The sequence below is a fragment of the Saccostrea cucullata genome, unplaced genomic scaffold (genome assembly GCF_032062105.1).
Source record: "Saccostrea cucullata isolate Sc308-1 unplaced genomic scaffold, CSIRO_AGI_Scuc_v1 ctg3166, whole genome shotgun sequence".
NCBI classification, from domain to species: domain Eukaryota; kingdom Metazoa; phylum Mollusca; class Bivalvia; order Ostreida; family Ostreidae; genus Saccostrea; species Saccostrea cuccullata.
Window position 1 is genome coordinate 80,899 of NW_026923775.1, and position 14,143 is coordinate 95,041.

The window sequence follows — 14,143 nt, forward strand, 5'->3', positions numbered from 1 at the left end:
TTGTGTGTGAAAGAACTACATTATAAGACAACGACTTTGTGCTGACAGCTTTAAATGATGCGTGGTTTCCAAACGGATTACCATTTCTCAAGTAAACAGAGATCGGAGGACAAGGTTTTGTCGACCAAAATTGACAAGGACTGATCAGAATAATTGGTGCAAGGTCATCTTCAGTGATGGAATTGCTGGGGACCAATATTAAAGTATACGTTTGGAGGAATTTTTACGAATTTCTAAGACCCGAATGCCTGGGTGAGCTTGGAGACAGGGAACATCAGCCACCTTATGTTTTGGGGGTGCATTTCTTACCATGGAGTAAGAATTTAAGCATCAGTCGATGGCAACATAGACACAAATTGATATATTCCTATTCTTGATGACAAGTTATGGCCAGTAGTAGCACTTCCCAAACCTACCGTACGTCTTCCAGGAAGACAATGCCCCATGCTTTGTATTTGTGTCTCATGCTAATGCATGGAAGTCTAACAACGATAAGTGCCATCGCCTGCCCAGCGTTCAGATCTCAGCATCACAAACAACGTCTGGAATACCTTAAAAAACCGTGTACAAAGACGTCTGGGGGAAATTAAAAACGCAGAGAAATTGAACTTTGTAGTACAAGAAATATGGACAGCTCCACCTCTTCACTAAAACAGAGCTTGTATGCCAGCATACCCCGCAGACTCAATTGTGAAATACATGTACGTGCAAGGGGGCAAATTACAAAATACTAATCAAAGAAGTTTAGTACTGTACATAGGTTGAACAAAAAACATACGTTAATACAGAGTACGTATATACAGAGTATTTGTTTACATCTACGACGACGCCATTTTGCGAACTCGTTCTTGGTCAACTACTGTTTAATTATGTCCTTTCCGTTTGTTTGTATAGCTGTTTATCCGCAAAAACTTTAACTCTGTCCAAAACGTTTAAATTAGGTGGCTATGACTCGAGACTCGTATTTCAGATACGTATTCCTTGCGACGATGTCTATCTTTGGGTACCAATCATATGACCTCTTTATGTAAGAGAAAGGAAACCTTTTATCCAAGAAAAACAATGGGGAAATCAGAATTTGGTTAGAGTCTACCGCGTGCAACGAAAGGTTCCTGAGAAAATTATAAACGAGACCTTGAATAGTAAATTAGGAATCATCATGAAAAAGAAATTGGACGGACAACCGCTTTCAAATTATTAGTTGAATTAATTGAACTAATTCTTCAAACGCAATGACAAGGGCAATCTTCACTATTTCACTGTAGTTTGAGGATTCGAATCCAATTGCAGGATGTGGAGAGCAGTTCTTTTAATGAAACTATATAAACCGACGTACCTTGTGGCAGTGGTGGCACAGAAAGATCACTCACTCCTTGTTCAACAATCGCAAGCCCAAAATGTCGAGTAAGATGTATATTTACAGTCCTCCACCGGCAAGTTTTGGACTCTCAGTCGAAGAGAAAAATGTCCCTAAGGACGTTAAGCAAACCATTAAAATTTGCGCAGGTTATTTTACTTGTATGTGTTGCAGTTGTTGTATTCTTACCTTAGTGTTTTTCTTTCTTTCCTTCTCTTTTATGTTCCCCTTATTCATTACATTTTTAAGTGCGTGAGATACGTCTTGGTTCATCTTTTTTATTTACATGGTGACAAATACATGTACATTAAAAAAGTTTTCATGCAATATTATCTAAGGACGATTAAAATTGGGGAATATACTGGCAAAATACATAGCAGACTGAAAATCATAGTAAAGTGTAAATGGAATGATAACATACTGTAACATAACCCAAACATTTTTGTTCATGAATAAACATTCGGTGCCTTCACTAAGAACATAAGTTCCTTGATTAGTGAGGATAAATATTGTTATCGTCCATTGTGATATATTCAATGTAAATAAAACAATATGAATGAACACGGACATATTGTTTGTCTTTAAAGAAGACTCCGATGATCTTTTCGATATCAGAATGTAAAGTGTTTGATAAAAATAAAATAATAAGGAAATTAAGCTCTTGCTTCCAAGAAGAAGTTCATATCTAAGACAATTTGTTGCTGCAAAAAATCCAAACGTATGAATAACAATTTTCCCAACCCAACAGCAAAGGAGCGTGATATCGCTAAAGCTCAGCTTCCAATCACGGCTTTCCTTACTTCTTTCTCCAATACGTAAAAAAGCAACCAAGGTCATAAGTAACATAAAGACTTTCTGTATGATATCAGTGATTTGATATATCTCACGTAATGTTGTCACGTTTTCAAAATGTACAAATCGGATGATTAATCCTAATGTAATGAAAGGGAATTGAATAATTATACCACACACTAAAGAAACAACACATGTTTTCTTGTTAACTGTGTCTGTGGCTTGTAATTCATCAATGCTTTGTACATTTTCCATGCTTGATGTATCGGACATTGTCGAAGTAGGCAATGTCTTAAGTATAAATAATGTCGCCAGCAGAAGAAAATCCAGAGAGATCTGGAACAGAAACGGCCTCAATGTTGAGGTGAAATGGAATATTTTTGAATGTGTAAAGCAGTAATTGAAACTAGTATTCCTTACATCGGCATTCACAGTGGTGGAATTTATCCTATGCTTATGAAGGATATTTGCAGTGCCTTGAGTGGCAAATTGAAACCAAATACTTGCGTTAGCCAGCAGGATGATACCAATGGAATAATTTATCCAAATTGAACGACAAAATTTAAGATTCTTCATGTACGTTATAAAGGCAATTTGTGATAACATAAAGACGACCATTACTGACGAAGTAACAATTCTTCCTAGGTCCTTAGTCAGAGTATCCACAGTGATACATATGATATTCGTGCCTATTGTCAGTGATGTTCTTAGTAACAACCCGAGAGCGAAGGCCCAAAGAAACCCAAGCTGCATTTTGGAGGAGGCATCAGTTTGTCTCCTTAAAGAAATCCATCGGGATCGATGTCTATAAATTAAGAAAAAGTTCACAAAAATGTTTATTGTTGCAATGCTTACTAACACTGTAATAAGGATCCAAACCACTGTACGTGAAACGTCATCTTTTTTACTGCTAAATATCCCCACAATAACGATGAGTGACGCAGCAAGACAAGAGAATAATATAACGAACGAAGAATCCATGCCTTGGTTAAAATCCTCCGACTTTTGTTGATTGCTGATAGAAAAGGGAATCCCAAAAATAAATTTCAAGATTTTCAGAAAACATGAACCCGTATTTCTCAATTTCAAAACACACATTCTCGAATCTTTCTGATTTAAAAGCACCCTTTAAATATTAATTTCAAATGTTAAACTATGTATCTATGAGAGGTCTAGAAAATTCAGTTTCTCGAACATGTAGAAGGGAAAGTTCCAAACCTTATAACAAACCTTTGTGAGCAAAAAGGATTTATAAAGTTTAGACTGTTGAATAAAATCTTCCGCTGTATAAGATTAAGGAAATTTCACCTCAATGCTCTCGTACAACGCCAAGACATGCAACGCGGTAACATCGGTATTTTTTAAATACTTATAATTACTTCCTTTTTAAATAAATTGAGTCATTATGAGTACCATACACATGTATGTTCACGATTTTAGATCGTATTTTTTTTCTCATATAGATTGTTACGTTTCTTCCTGACTAGATAATTTAATTAAACGTATACTCAATGTAGTTATTAGTACATCTTCGAGCACACGTATCAATATCTATGACAGACAGGTGATGCTTTTTTTTTTTTTTTTAAATGACTCCGTTTTCTGTATTCTATATTTGGATTTTAAACATGCTTACTGTTCATGTTTACAATTAAAAAAAAAATGCATATGATTTTATTGACTTCCTTGTTATGTTCCCCAAACGAAGTTGGGGGAACATATTGTTTTTACTCTGTTTCTTACTATTATTATTTTTCTTCTTGTGAAAATTTTGTCCGCGAATGATCTTGTAAAGTACACATCCGATTAAGGGGAAACCTTTTTAGGATAAGTAGGCAATCCCCATGCTATGTAGATTTGCGGAACAAAGGTCATTTTGCGCGCACGTGCTTGCAAGAGCGCGCACGTGCAACACGTGAAATGACCAATATACTTGAAATTGCCGTAACTTTTACATTTTTTGGTGTAATGCTTTGATATTTAGAATATATAGACATATTATAAATGTAGATAAGAAGACATTGTCAACATGCCATTTTGCGCGCACGTGCTTGCAAGAGCGTGCACGTGCAACACGTGAAATGACCAATATAATGGATATAGCGGTAACTTTTCTATTTTTTGATGAAATCTTTTGAAATTTATAATGTAAGGATATATAAGTAGCGTAGACAAGATGACATGATCAAAAAAGCAAGATCTCACGCGCATGCACGTGCGCTTCGCTCTGATTGGCTGAAACTAAAGTATCTATATCTTTCTTGTTTTCTGACGCAATCCTATGAACTTTTGAACATAGCCATGCATTAAGATATCCTACAACATGATATATAGCAATTATCATGAAAACACGTGCATGCAAGTGCGCTGCAATCTGATTGGCTGAAACTTTAAATAGTTATAACTCCCTTGGTTTTCAACCAAACAGGATGGAATTTGGAACATAGATAGATATAATGAACTTCTACAAGACCATGCACATGCATACACGAATTTGGAACATAGATAGATATAATGAACTTCTACAAGACCATGCACATGCATACACGTGCGTGTACGTGCGCTGTAATCTGATTGGCTGAAACTTTAAACAGCTATATTTCCCTTTGTTTTCAATCAAACGTGGTGGGATTAAGAACATAGATAGATGTAAAGGACTTCTACAAGAAGATATGGTCACCATGCTCATATGTATGCACGTGCGTGCACACGAAATGAGATAAATCAAAAATACACTTAAATGAGCGTATTTTTTAATACTTTTGGATTAAATACTTTAATATTTAGTATAGAAAAATATAAAGATTGTGTAGACAAGATGATATGGTCATTACGCACATGCATTCTTATGCGCACGCTTGCAATGCTAAAATTTGAATGAACTTGGCGTTGTTAAAGTCTCAAATGCATAGATTTTGTCCTATTTAATGAAGCTTACAGGGAATATGGCACTAAAAGGGAGTTAGGGAGCGTTTGGGGAACATCTGTAACGGTCCCCGTTACAATTAGCACTAGTTTTCTTTATGTTTAGAAAAAAAGCCAACGTTATTCATAAATAATCGACCTTACTAATTGTGACGAAATTTAAAGAAAAAAAAAAAAAAAAAAAGATAAAGTCTTGTTTTGTGCGACTTTAATGTAAGAATGGGTTTCTGTTTTCGTTTGATCACAATTGAAGATGATTTTAAATTTAATTTTTTTTGATTTTTCAAACAAACTTGTCTTAGATTTTGCTCACATCTTTACTGATTCCACCTCTGATGTTTTGGAGGTCCGTGTTAGCTCTGCTCCTGTATTGTTTTATGGACTTTTGATCTTGAATACCGTTCGTTATCTCCAAATGTTTCATTTACTTAAATTTGCCCTGTTTTGAATATACGAGAAGGAATTAAGAGAGCAAACTATACTGGGGCGAAATTTCTCCAGTAATCAGTATAGAGTGCCTTTTTAAAGAAACAAATATAAAGCATTTGGTGATTTTTTTTATTTTTTTTTTTATTTTAGGCGAAGGTATTTTGATTCTGGAAATATCCCAATAACGTAAAAAACGCAACTCCATCCACAAATGCTATCTCAGGGTGTCCCAAACATATGTTAAACTATTAAGCTAGCTGTTATAAAATTTTTATGCCTTAAATTACATAAATGGAATTTAAAACATATAAACATTTTTTTCTAATTTGTCAAGCATATCGGTACATTTGCCACAGTTTCCTTATTAATCATCAAAAATATTCTTTAGAAAAACATACATGTATATCAACATGTTCCAATTGACGTTCCATTGCCTTTAAAACTGTTTGAACAAGATTTCTGATTTTTTTTTCAACAAGCTTTAGAGGTTTTTCCATGTAGAAATGGGGTTTACCGTTTCACCGAACCCCAGAATTTAAGATACTGTTTACTGACAACATTGTTTAGATGGAAGTTGACTTCATCGAAAATTAACCATACAGCATCTGTTAAATTTTCAAAGTATGGTCTAATTAAAATCCAATGGACAAACACTAAACGGCTTCTGATGGCTGTCTCTTTTAAATGCAGCATCACAATTATCTCGTAGGAAATCAATTTTGATTCAAATTTGAGTATTTTATGAACACCAGATTTACTAATGGTGCCATCTTGTTTACTTGCAGTACCCGTTTTACAGATTTTTGTAAAGTTTTAGTAAAAACCTTTCAATGGCATCAATGATCTCTTTGGTGCCGAAACCCTTTGGTCTTTTAATAACGGAATAGTGTCTTGAGTCGTTTATTAGCTGTTTCTGGTGCCTTTTATCTCAAACTTCCTCTCAAGTCTGTAAATTAGCTCTCGGTTGAGCACTTTAATTCCATAAGTTCATGTACCTGACTTTTTAACATAATTTCTAGTAGTCAGATTATTCTAATACAATAATTATCTTTAATGTGATTGTTTTTCGTTTGATAAAGTTATAGATAATTAAAAGTGTAACATATGTTTTGGGACATCCTGTACGTATATAATAATATATATAGCAAATATATAGATAATAAAAAGTAAAAAGTTGTTGACTGGGGTTGGGGCAACAGTTGATCTGTCAGACCAGTGTGCAGACTGTTGCCCAAGGCCGAGGGTAACAGTTTACACACTGGTCCGACAGATCAACTGTTGCCGAGACCCATAGCTGTCAACAACTGTTTTGTTATACCCACATAAACAAATACATACTGAATGTTCTATGATAAAAATAAACTATACAATTTATTTGGAAGTTTATAAAATACTTTGGCCAATAAACATAAGTCAATTTCAATTAATTTCCACATAAATAATTAAAAATATGAAATTTTATTATTACGCGGATTGCCAGTATGATAATTTTCAACAGCACATAAATAATTAAATATGAAATTTTATGTTGCGGCCATAGGAAGAGAACACAGATTTTGCAGTGTTTACATTAGGAATGCTGATACCTGTATTTTGCAGGCTTCCAAACATAGAATCATCAAGGATAGCGGCTAAGTCTCGGTCGTCTACATCTACAATGTCTTCAGGACAGTTCTTGAATAGATTAAATGGAGGCTGTATAAGGCATTTTGTTATTTTCCATTGGTCTCAGGGGTTGTAGAATTCTTGTGGCCTTGCATGTAGATACTTTTGCAGCCAAGGAATCTGACATAGTGTGTTTTTTGGAATTACTTAATTTGTGTAGTAGTGTTTCAAACTACTTTCAGACCTGTGCTCAGATATACAAATTATGTGCCAAGACTCATACCCACATTCATCCAACATGGTTATACAAGTAGCTCTAATACAGTGATTGGTATAAACACACGAAAGCCCTGCATCTTTGCTGATCCTCTGCATCAGACTTCCAAAAGTGTTCTTCCCAACAACCATGCTGTCATACCATAAAGGGGATTGATCAGTAACATTTATCCTCGGCCGTTGCCATAAAGAGTCACAGTCCATATTTAGCTTAGCGAGATACTTTTCGAAGCTCATGACTGGACAGTTTGGTTTACCTAGCATTTAATACAACAATATAAATATGATGTACTGCATGTGCAAGAAAATATATTTTACAAGAAAATGTTGTTTTTTTTAAAAAAGCAAATAGGTATGACATGTACATGTACATAAATTACATAAGCTTTGCAAATTTAGAGGCTTAATTAAGTCATGCACTTACCAGGTTGCTCATATAAATCCTTCCACCATCCTGTCATCGTCAGTTGAATTATCTCCCCGGTGGTTTTTTTGTTAACCTGGCGGTAGTATAGGCAACATATCGCCTGCCATCATGGTCCTCTCGGATTACATACTGTGAAATCACAAATTTTCGTGGGGGTTTAATTTTCGTTGTTTTCGAGGTATGAGCAGACCCACAAATTCCATGTCCACCGCGAAATGTAAAATATTACATATATATATCTACTGAACAATTCTTCATCCACGAATTCTAATCCCCACGAACCAAGAGTTTTTACTCAAACCACCACAATTTGATCCCACAAAAATATGTGATTTTACAGTAATCAGTTTTTCTCATGTTTCGGAGATTTTCTCTCCCACGATTACAAAAGTACACGATTTCAAAGAAAATTTTGTGTTGTGGTGTTTTGGGTGTATCACAGTTAAAAACTCCACTGCTGTACAATGTCCCCAAGTCTTGTTCGCTTAATAATTTCTTCTTTGTGCTGCATTTTACCTAGGCCCTCTTTTTTGATTTGAACCATGGTAGCGAAAAAAAAACATCATTTGCCGTCTTGAACCTCGAATCGTTGATGATATCAACAGCATGTGATTTTTCAAACGATTTTCGAAGACCGTATCTGATGGAAATCATGGATTTCTTTGCGTGCATGTTACCGTCTTTCTTCCTAGCGGAACAAGAGAACTTTCTGAAAATTTCCACTAAATCACTGCATGATTTATCTCTCAACAGGCGAAGGGATAAGCCACAGGTCAGAAGATAATCATTAAGATTGTTTTCTGCCGTTTTCACTACATTCTTTGTGTTTTTGCTGTCCCTACTTTCTAAAATAGCCTGAATTTCCTCTTCTTTGGCATTTCGGATTCCAAAGCGTTCATCCGCCATTTTTGTTTAACCAAACGACAGGAAAGATAACTCGTTTTAACGCGATATGACGTCATCGGTCAATAGTCTTTTTAACAGTCGATTTTGACAGTTCAGTCGCCGGAACAGTCAAAATGCTGGACTTTTTTTCGTATAGAGTTACACAGGAACTGCTATATAGGGGTATAATAACAAAACCCAATATCTATCAAGTGGGTTTTACGTCTTTTTTGGAGAAAATGAACTTTATGTGGATGATTTTACGATTTATGAGCTCAAAGTATAATATTTTGCAGTTAACAGTGTGTTAAAAGACATAGAATATTAAATCATTATTTAATCTATTTTTCTTGTGTTGATTATATACATTTACTAGTATTTGGCGAACTATCTCTATATTAACAAAACCTCAATTCAGATCAGAATGAATTTGGCACACTTAGAGTCATACACATTTTCTATAAATACATGTAGCATATGTAATGAAATGTTCTATTCCATGTTTGTGGCGTCACAATGTGAAGATGACATCAATATGTAGATCAATTGTGACAAAAAATGGTTCATTCAGTTGTATTCGAGCAACAAACAGCTGTAAATTAAACGTATATGAATCTTTCAAATTCCTTTGTAGAAACATGTAATAATTTGTACACGGTTTGTGAAGACAGAAATTGCAGTAATTTGGTCATTAATTGTTAAAGTGAAGGAAGGGAGATGTTAAAAAATAATATTTGTTCTGTTGCCCAGTGAAAGCAAGCTGGAGAAGAGATGTGTCCTTTGTTAAGCAATTTGATTCTTTACAAGATTTCACCCTTGTTATACATAATGCATCCCCACCCTACCCCACTGATCATAATTTAGACATTTTGAAATCTACACTACCCCATGAACTTTCCATGGGCACATATGTTTTAGCTTTTTTGGCCCAGTGGTTCCTGAGAAGAAGATTTTCAAAGATTTTTCCTATATATTTCTATGTAAAACTTTGATTCCCTATAATGGCCCACCCTTCCCCCGGGGGTCATGATTCCTACAATTTAGAATTTACACTACCCAAGAATGCTTCCACATAAGCTTCACTTTTTCTGGCCCAGTGGTTCTTGAGAAGAAGATTTTCAAAGATTTTACCTATATATTTCTACATAAAACTTTGATTCCCCATTGTGGCCCCGCCCTTCCCCCGGGGGTCATGATTTGAACAATTTAGAATCTACATTATACCAGGATGCTTCCACATAAGTTTAGCTTTTCTGGCCCAGTGGTTCTTGAGAAGAAGATTTTCAAAGATTTTTCCTATATCTTTCTATGTAAAACTTTGATTCCCCATTGTGGCCCCGCCCTTCCCCCGGGGGGTCATGATTTGAACAATTTAGAATCTACATTATACCAGGATGCTTCCACATAAGTTTCAGCTTTTCTGGCCCAGTGGTTCTTGAGAAGAAGATTTTCAAAGATTTTTCCTATATATTTCTTTATATAACTTTGATACCCCATTGTGGCCCCGCCCTTCCCCGGGGGGTCATGATTTGAACAATTTAGAATCTACATTATACCAGGATGCTATCCACATAAGTTTCAGTTTTTCTGGCCCAGTGGTTCTTGAGAAGAAGATTTTCAAAGATTTTTCCTATATATTTCTATGTAAAACTTTCTTTTATTGTGGCCCCGCCCTTCCCCCGGGGGTCATGATGTGAACAATTTAGAATCTACACTATACCAGGATGCTTCCACATACGTTTCAGCTTTTCTGGCCAAGTGGTTCGTGAGAAGAAGATTTTCAAAGATTTTTCCTATATATTTCTATATAAAACTTTGATTCCCCATTGTGGCCCCGCCCTTCCACATGCTGAATACTATGATTTGAACAATTTAAAAAAAAACTACCCCAGGATGCTTCCACATAAGTTTCAGCTTTACTGGCCCAGTGGTTCTTGAGAAGAAGATTTTTTAATGACCCAACCCTATTTTTGTCTTTTCTTGATTATCTCCATGGTGTTTGATTTTATTTAGCCTTTATTAAACGTACCTTGCGAGGGGATATTTTTCATTTTAACAATTTAGAGACATTCCCCTTCACCCAAGGATGCTTTGTAACAAGTTTGGTCAAAATTGGCCCAGTGGTTTTTTAGAAGAAGTCGAAAATGTGAAAAGTTTACAGACGGACAGACAGACGGACGGACGACGGACAAAATGTGATCAGAAAAGCTCACGTGAGCCTTCGGCTCAGGTGAGCTAAAAATTGTTTTTTCTGTTGCCCAGTGAAAGCAAGCTGGGGAAGAGATGTGTCCTTTGTCAAGTAATTTGATATGAAAGATCGCCAACGTAGTGTTAGAAAAATAGTTGAATATCTTTACAATAATATAATTATCAAATCCCTAAAATATTGTTTACTTTAGACTTTAAACATATTAGATATGATAAAAAGAAGGCTCCCATACTTTATCCACATTGAATAAACGACGCTCCAAAGGGAGAGGACTTGGGTTTTGATGGTCTCCGTGCTCATTCTGGAAAAGGATATCATTATCTCCATACTATTGCCGAGATTTGGCCATTTCTGACAAATGGACTGTTCTGTTATAAAAAAAAATAACTTGCATAGTAAAAAATGTAAGAGTCAGGAAAATCTTTAAGCTTCTGTTAAAAAAACGCTACGGAGTATGTAATGTGATCGCCTATATCACGTGATCCGCGCAAGGGCAGAACGATTGCAGATGCACGTTAAAATCTAGACTACCTTGAAAAATTTTCAACACTAAAACCGTAATACATCATTTCTTTTTTGGAAGTTATTCAATTAGTTCGCGAACTTTTTGATCAACGCTCGTATTTGCACGTTTATTCTCATTCAAATCACATTTTTTAGTACAATAAATAACAACTTTATTATTTCAAATATGATAGATATCTAAATTCATATATTACTAGTGATCATAATTAAAACGAGGCAGTACACTATAAAAATACATCGCCGATTGAAAATCATAATACACATTAAAGGGAATAATGATATATTGTAACATTATCCAAACAGTATGGTTCCTAAACAGGCATCCTTCGCCTTCATTGAGAACATAACTTCCCTGATCGCTGAGTATAAACGTTGTAGTCGCCCAGTGTGTGATATTCAATGTGAATAAAACCACGTGAGCAGATGTAGATACACGTGACCGTTTTAAAACGTGTTGCGCAGACCTCTTTGATATCATAATATACAGCGTCTGGTAGAAATAGAACGTTAATGAAACTAGGCTTTTAATCAACAGTAGGTTATTTTTGTTGCAGTAGGTAGCCGAAAGAATACCAAATGCGTGCATGGCAATCTTCCCCAATAAACAACAAAGAAGAATAGTATCACTAAAATCGAGTCTCCATAAGTGTATTTCCTTGATTCTTTCCCCGACATGTGAGAAGGCTATAAGAATAAGTAGAAGCATGATTGTCTTTTGCAGAATCACGCTTATTTGCCACACCTCGCGGATAAAAGACATGTTGTCAAGGTAAACAAAGCGGATAAGTAAAGCCAAAACCAAGAAAGGGATGTGTAGAATAATTCCGAGAACCACGGAAACTATACCTGTTTTCCTGTGATCTGTCCTTGTCATTCCTATGTCTCGATTGAATGATTCACTGCCAAGGTTTGAGGAAAAATGTACTTCTGAGAATGGCCATGTTTGCATTATAAATAATGTCGCCAGTAAAAGGAAATCTAAAGAAATTTGGAATAGATAAGGCTTAATCTTAGAAGAAAAATAGTATATTTTTGACTGAAAAAAGCAGAAAGCAAAACTTGCATTGTTGATATTGCTGTCTGTGACAGAAATATTCATGACTGGTTTATGAAAAATTTCAGCTATCCCAACGGTCGCAAAGTTTATCCAAATGCTTGCATTCGCCAATAGGATAATCCCTAGAGGATAATAAATCCAGGAGGAGTGAAGAAATGAGGAGTCTCTCATGTAGGTGATGAGACCTATTTGTGAAAACAAAAAGACGATCATAACGGAAGACGACACCAAGCTTGCGGATTCTGTTGGTAGGTTTGTCGTTATAATGCATTCGATATTAGTTGCAATAGCTAAAGACGTCCTTATCAGCAATCCTAAACCAAATGTCCATAGAAAACGAATCTGTAGCTTAGAGGAAGCGTCAGTTCTGACTCGAGGTGAAGTCATTCGAGATGGAAATTTACGAATGTGAAAAAATATCAAGAATATGCTTAGTGTTGCAGTAGTCACTAGCGTTACTATAAGTCCCCAGATGACTTTCATTGAGGCTTCGTTGAATCTGTGTAGTCCACTGAATGTCCCCACCACCACGATGATGGCTGACACGAGGCAAGAAAATAAAACCACAGCTGAAGTACTGCCATTCGCTCTGCTCCCCGACGGCTCATCTCGATGTCCGATGGAAAAAGGAATGACAAATACAAGTTTTAAAATTTTCATCCCATTCGACATTCTTTAAATTTGGCACGTATTTCACACACTACACAAGGATTTACAAACTATCACATTTTCAAATGCTTTAACATTTGATAAAATAAACAAATTACTGTGATAACAGTTGATATTTTATCACTTACAGACGCAATGTTATGCAAGCGAACGTGGGAGTGGATAGTATTTTATAAATTATATCCTGGTAATAAGGAAATAACTATTTGCTTTACCGTGAGCTTGATTAGATGTAAATAAATTTAGATAAAAATATACATACTGAAAAGTAAAAAAAAGACAACTTCCCGATGAACACTTGAGTAACGCATTAGTATCTCTACATCATCACTCAACGCATGCAAAATATTAATGGGTAAAATAAGACTGCAGTGAAATATTTTTTTGTAGCCTTTTATAGCTGTTTTGCATTGTAAAATAAAGCGAATAAGTAGTACTACTTGTATTTTTATTGAACTAGTAATTAAGTCATTTACTGCCAAGAATTCGAGTCATTCTCAAACATACTTGACAGAGTTAAATACATTATAGGTTTTAATATGATACGAATTTAAAACGGTTCAATTACCAAAAAAAAAAACGGTATAATTTCTTGAACAGAATTGTGACTGCGAATTTAAAACTGGGCAAAATTGTTTGCAAGTGTGAAATGGCGTAAAAAAAAAATAAAAGTAAAACTATGCATACACTTCTTGTTCTCTTTGAAACATAAAATTCCCCGTCCCCTTAATTTTATAGGTAGTATATTAAAATCGCAATTATTCAAAAAGACATCATCGGCTCCGTTTTATGTACAAAATATTAGGGGATAATTTTATCATTTCTACCATGAAGATTCAATGTAAAAACAACGTGAATATTATATGTATCTACTTCATTCTTGTTTTTTTTTCAGAAAATATACATTAAAATCATACAATTGAGGTACTATACAATAACACGATACTTTAGTAGGAAAAGTGCATATGTACCATTTATACATATATT

The 14,143-nt window shown here is 35.1% G+C and overlaps 1 protein-coding gene across 1 annotated transcript; it reads right to left on the bottom strand.

Moving 5' to 3' along the window:
• Positions 1–1,690: 1,690 nt before the first annotated feature.
• On the bottom strand, positions 1,691–3,388 carry LOC134264882 (uncharacterized). Its single transcript, XM_062747140.1, has one exon. It carries the CDS (start codon positions 3,245–3,247, stop codon positions 1,691–1,693), a length of 1,557 nt encoding a protein of 518 aa, XP_062603124.1. The 5' UTR covers positions 3,248–3,388.
• Positions 3,389–14,143: the final 10,755 nt, after the last annotated feature.

Bases quoted from the DNA above. Each gene is read 5' to 3' on its own strand.
- LOC134264882 (XM_062747140.1), bottom strand. From the start codon at position 3,247: ATGTGTGTTTTGAAATTGAGAAATACGGGTTCATGTTTTCTGAAAATC.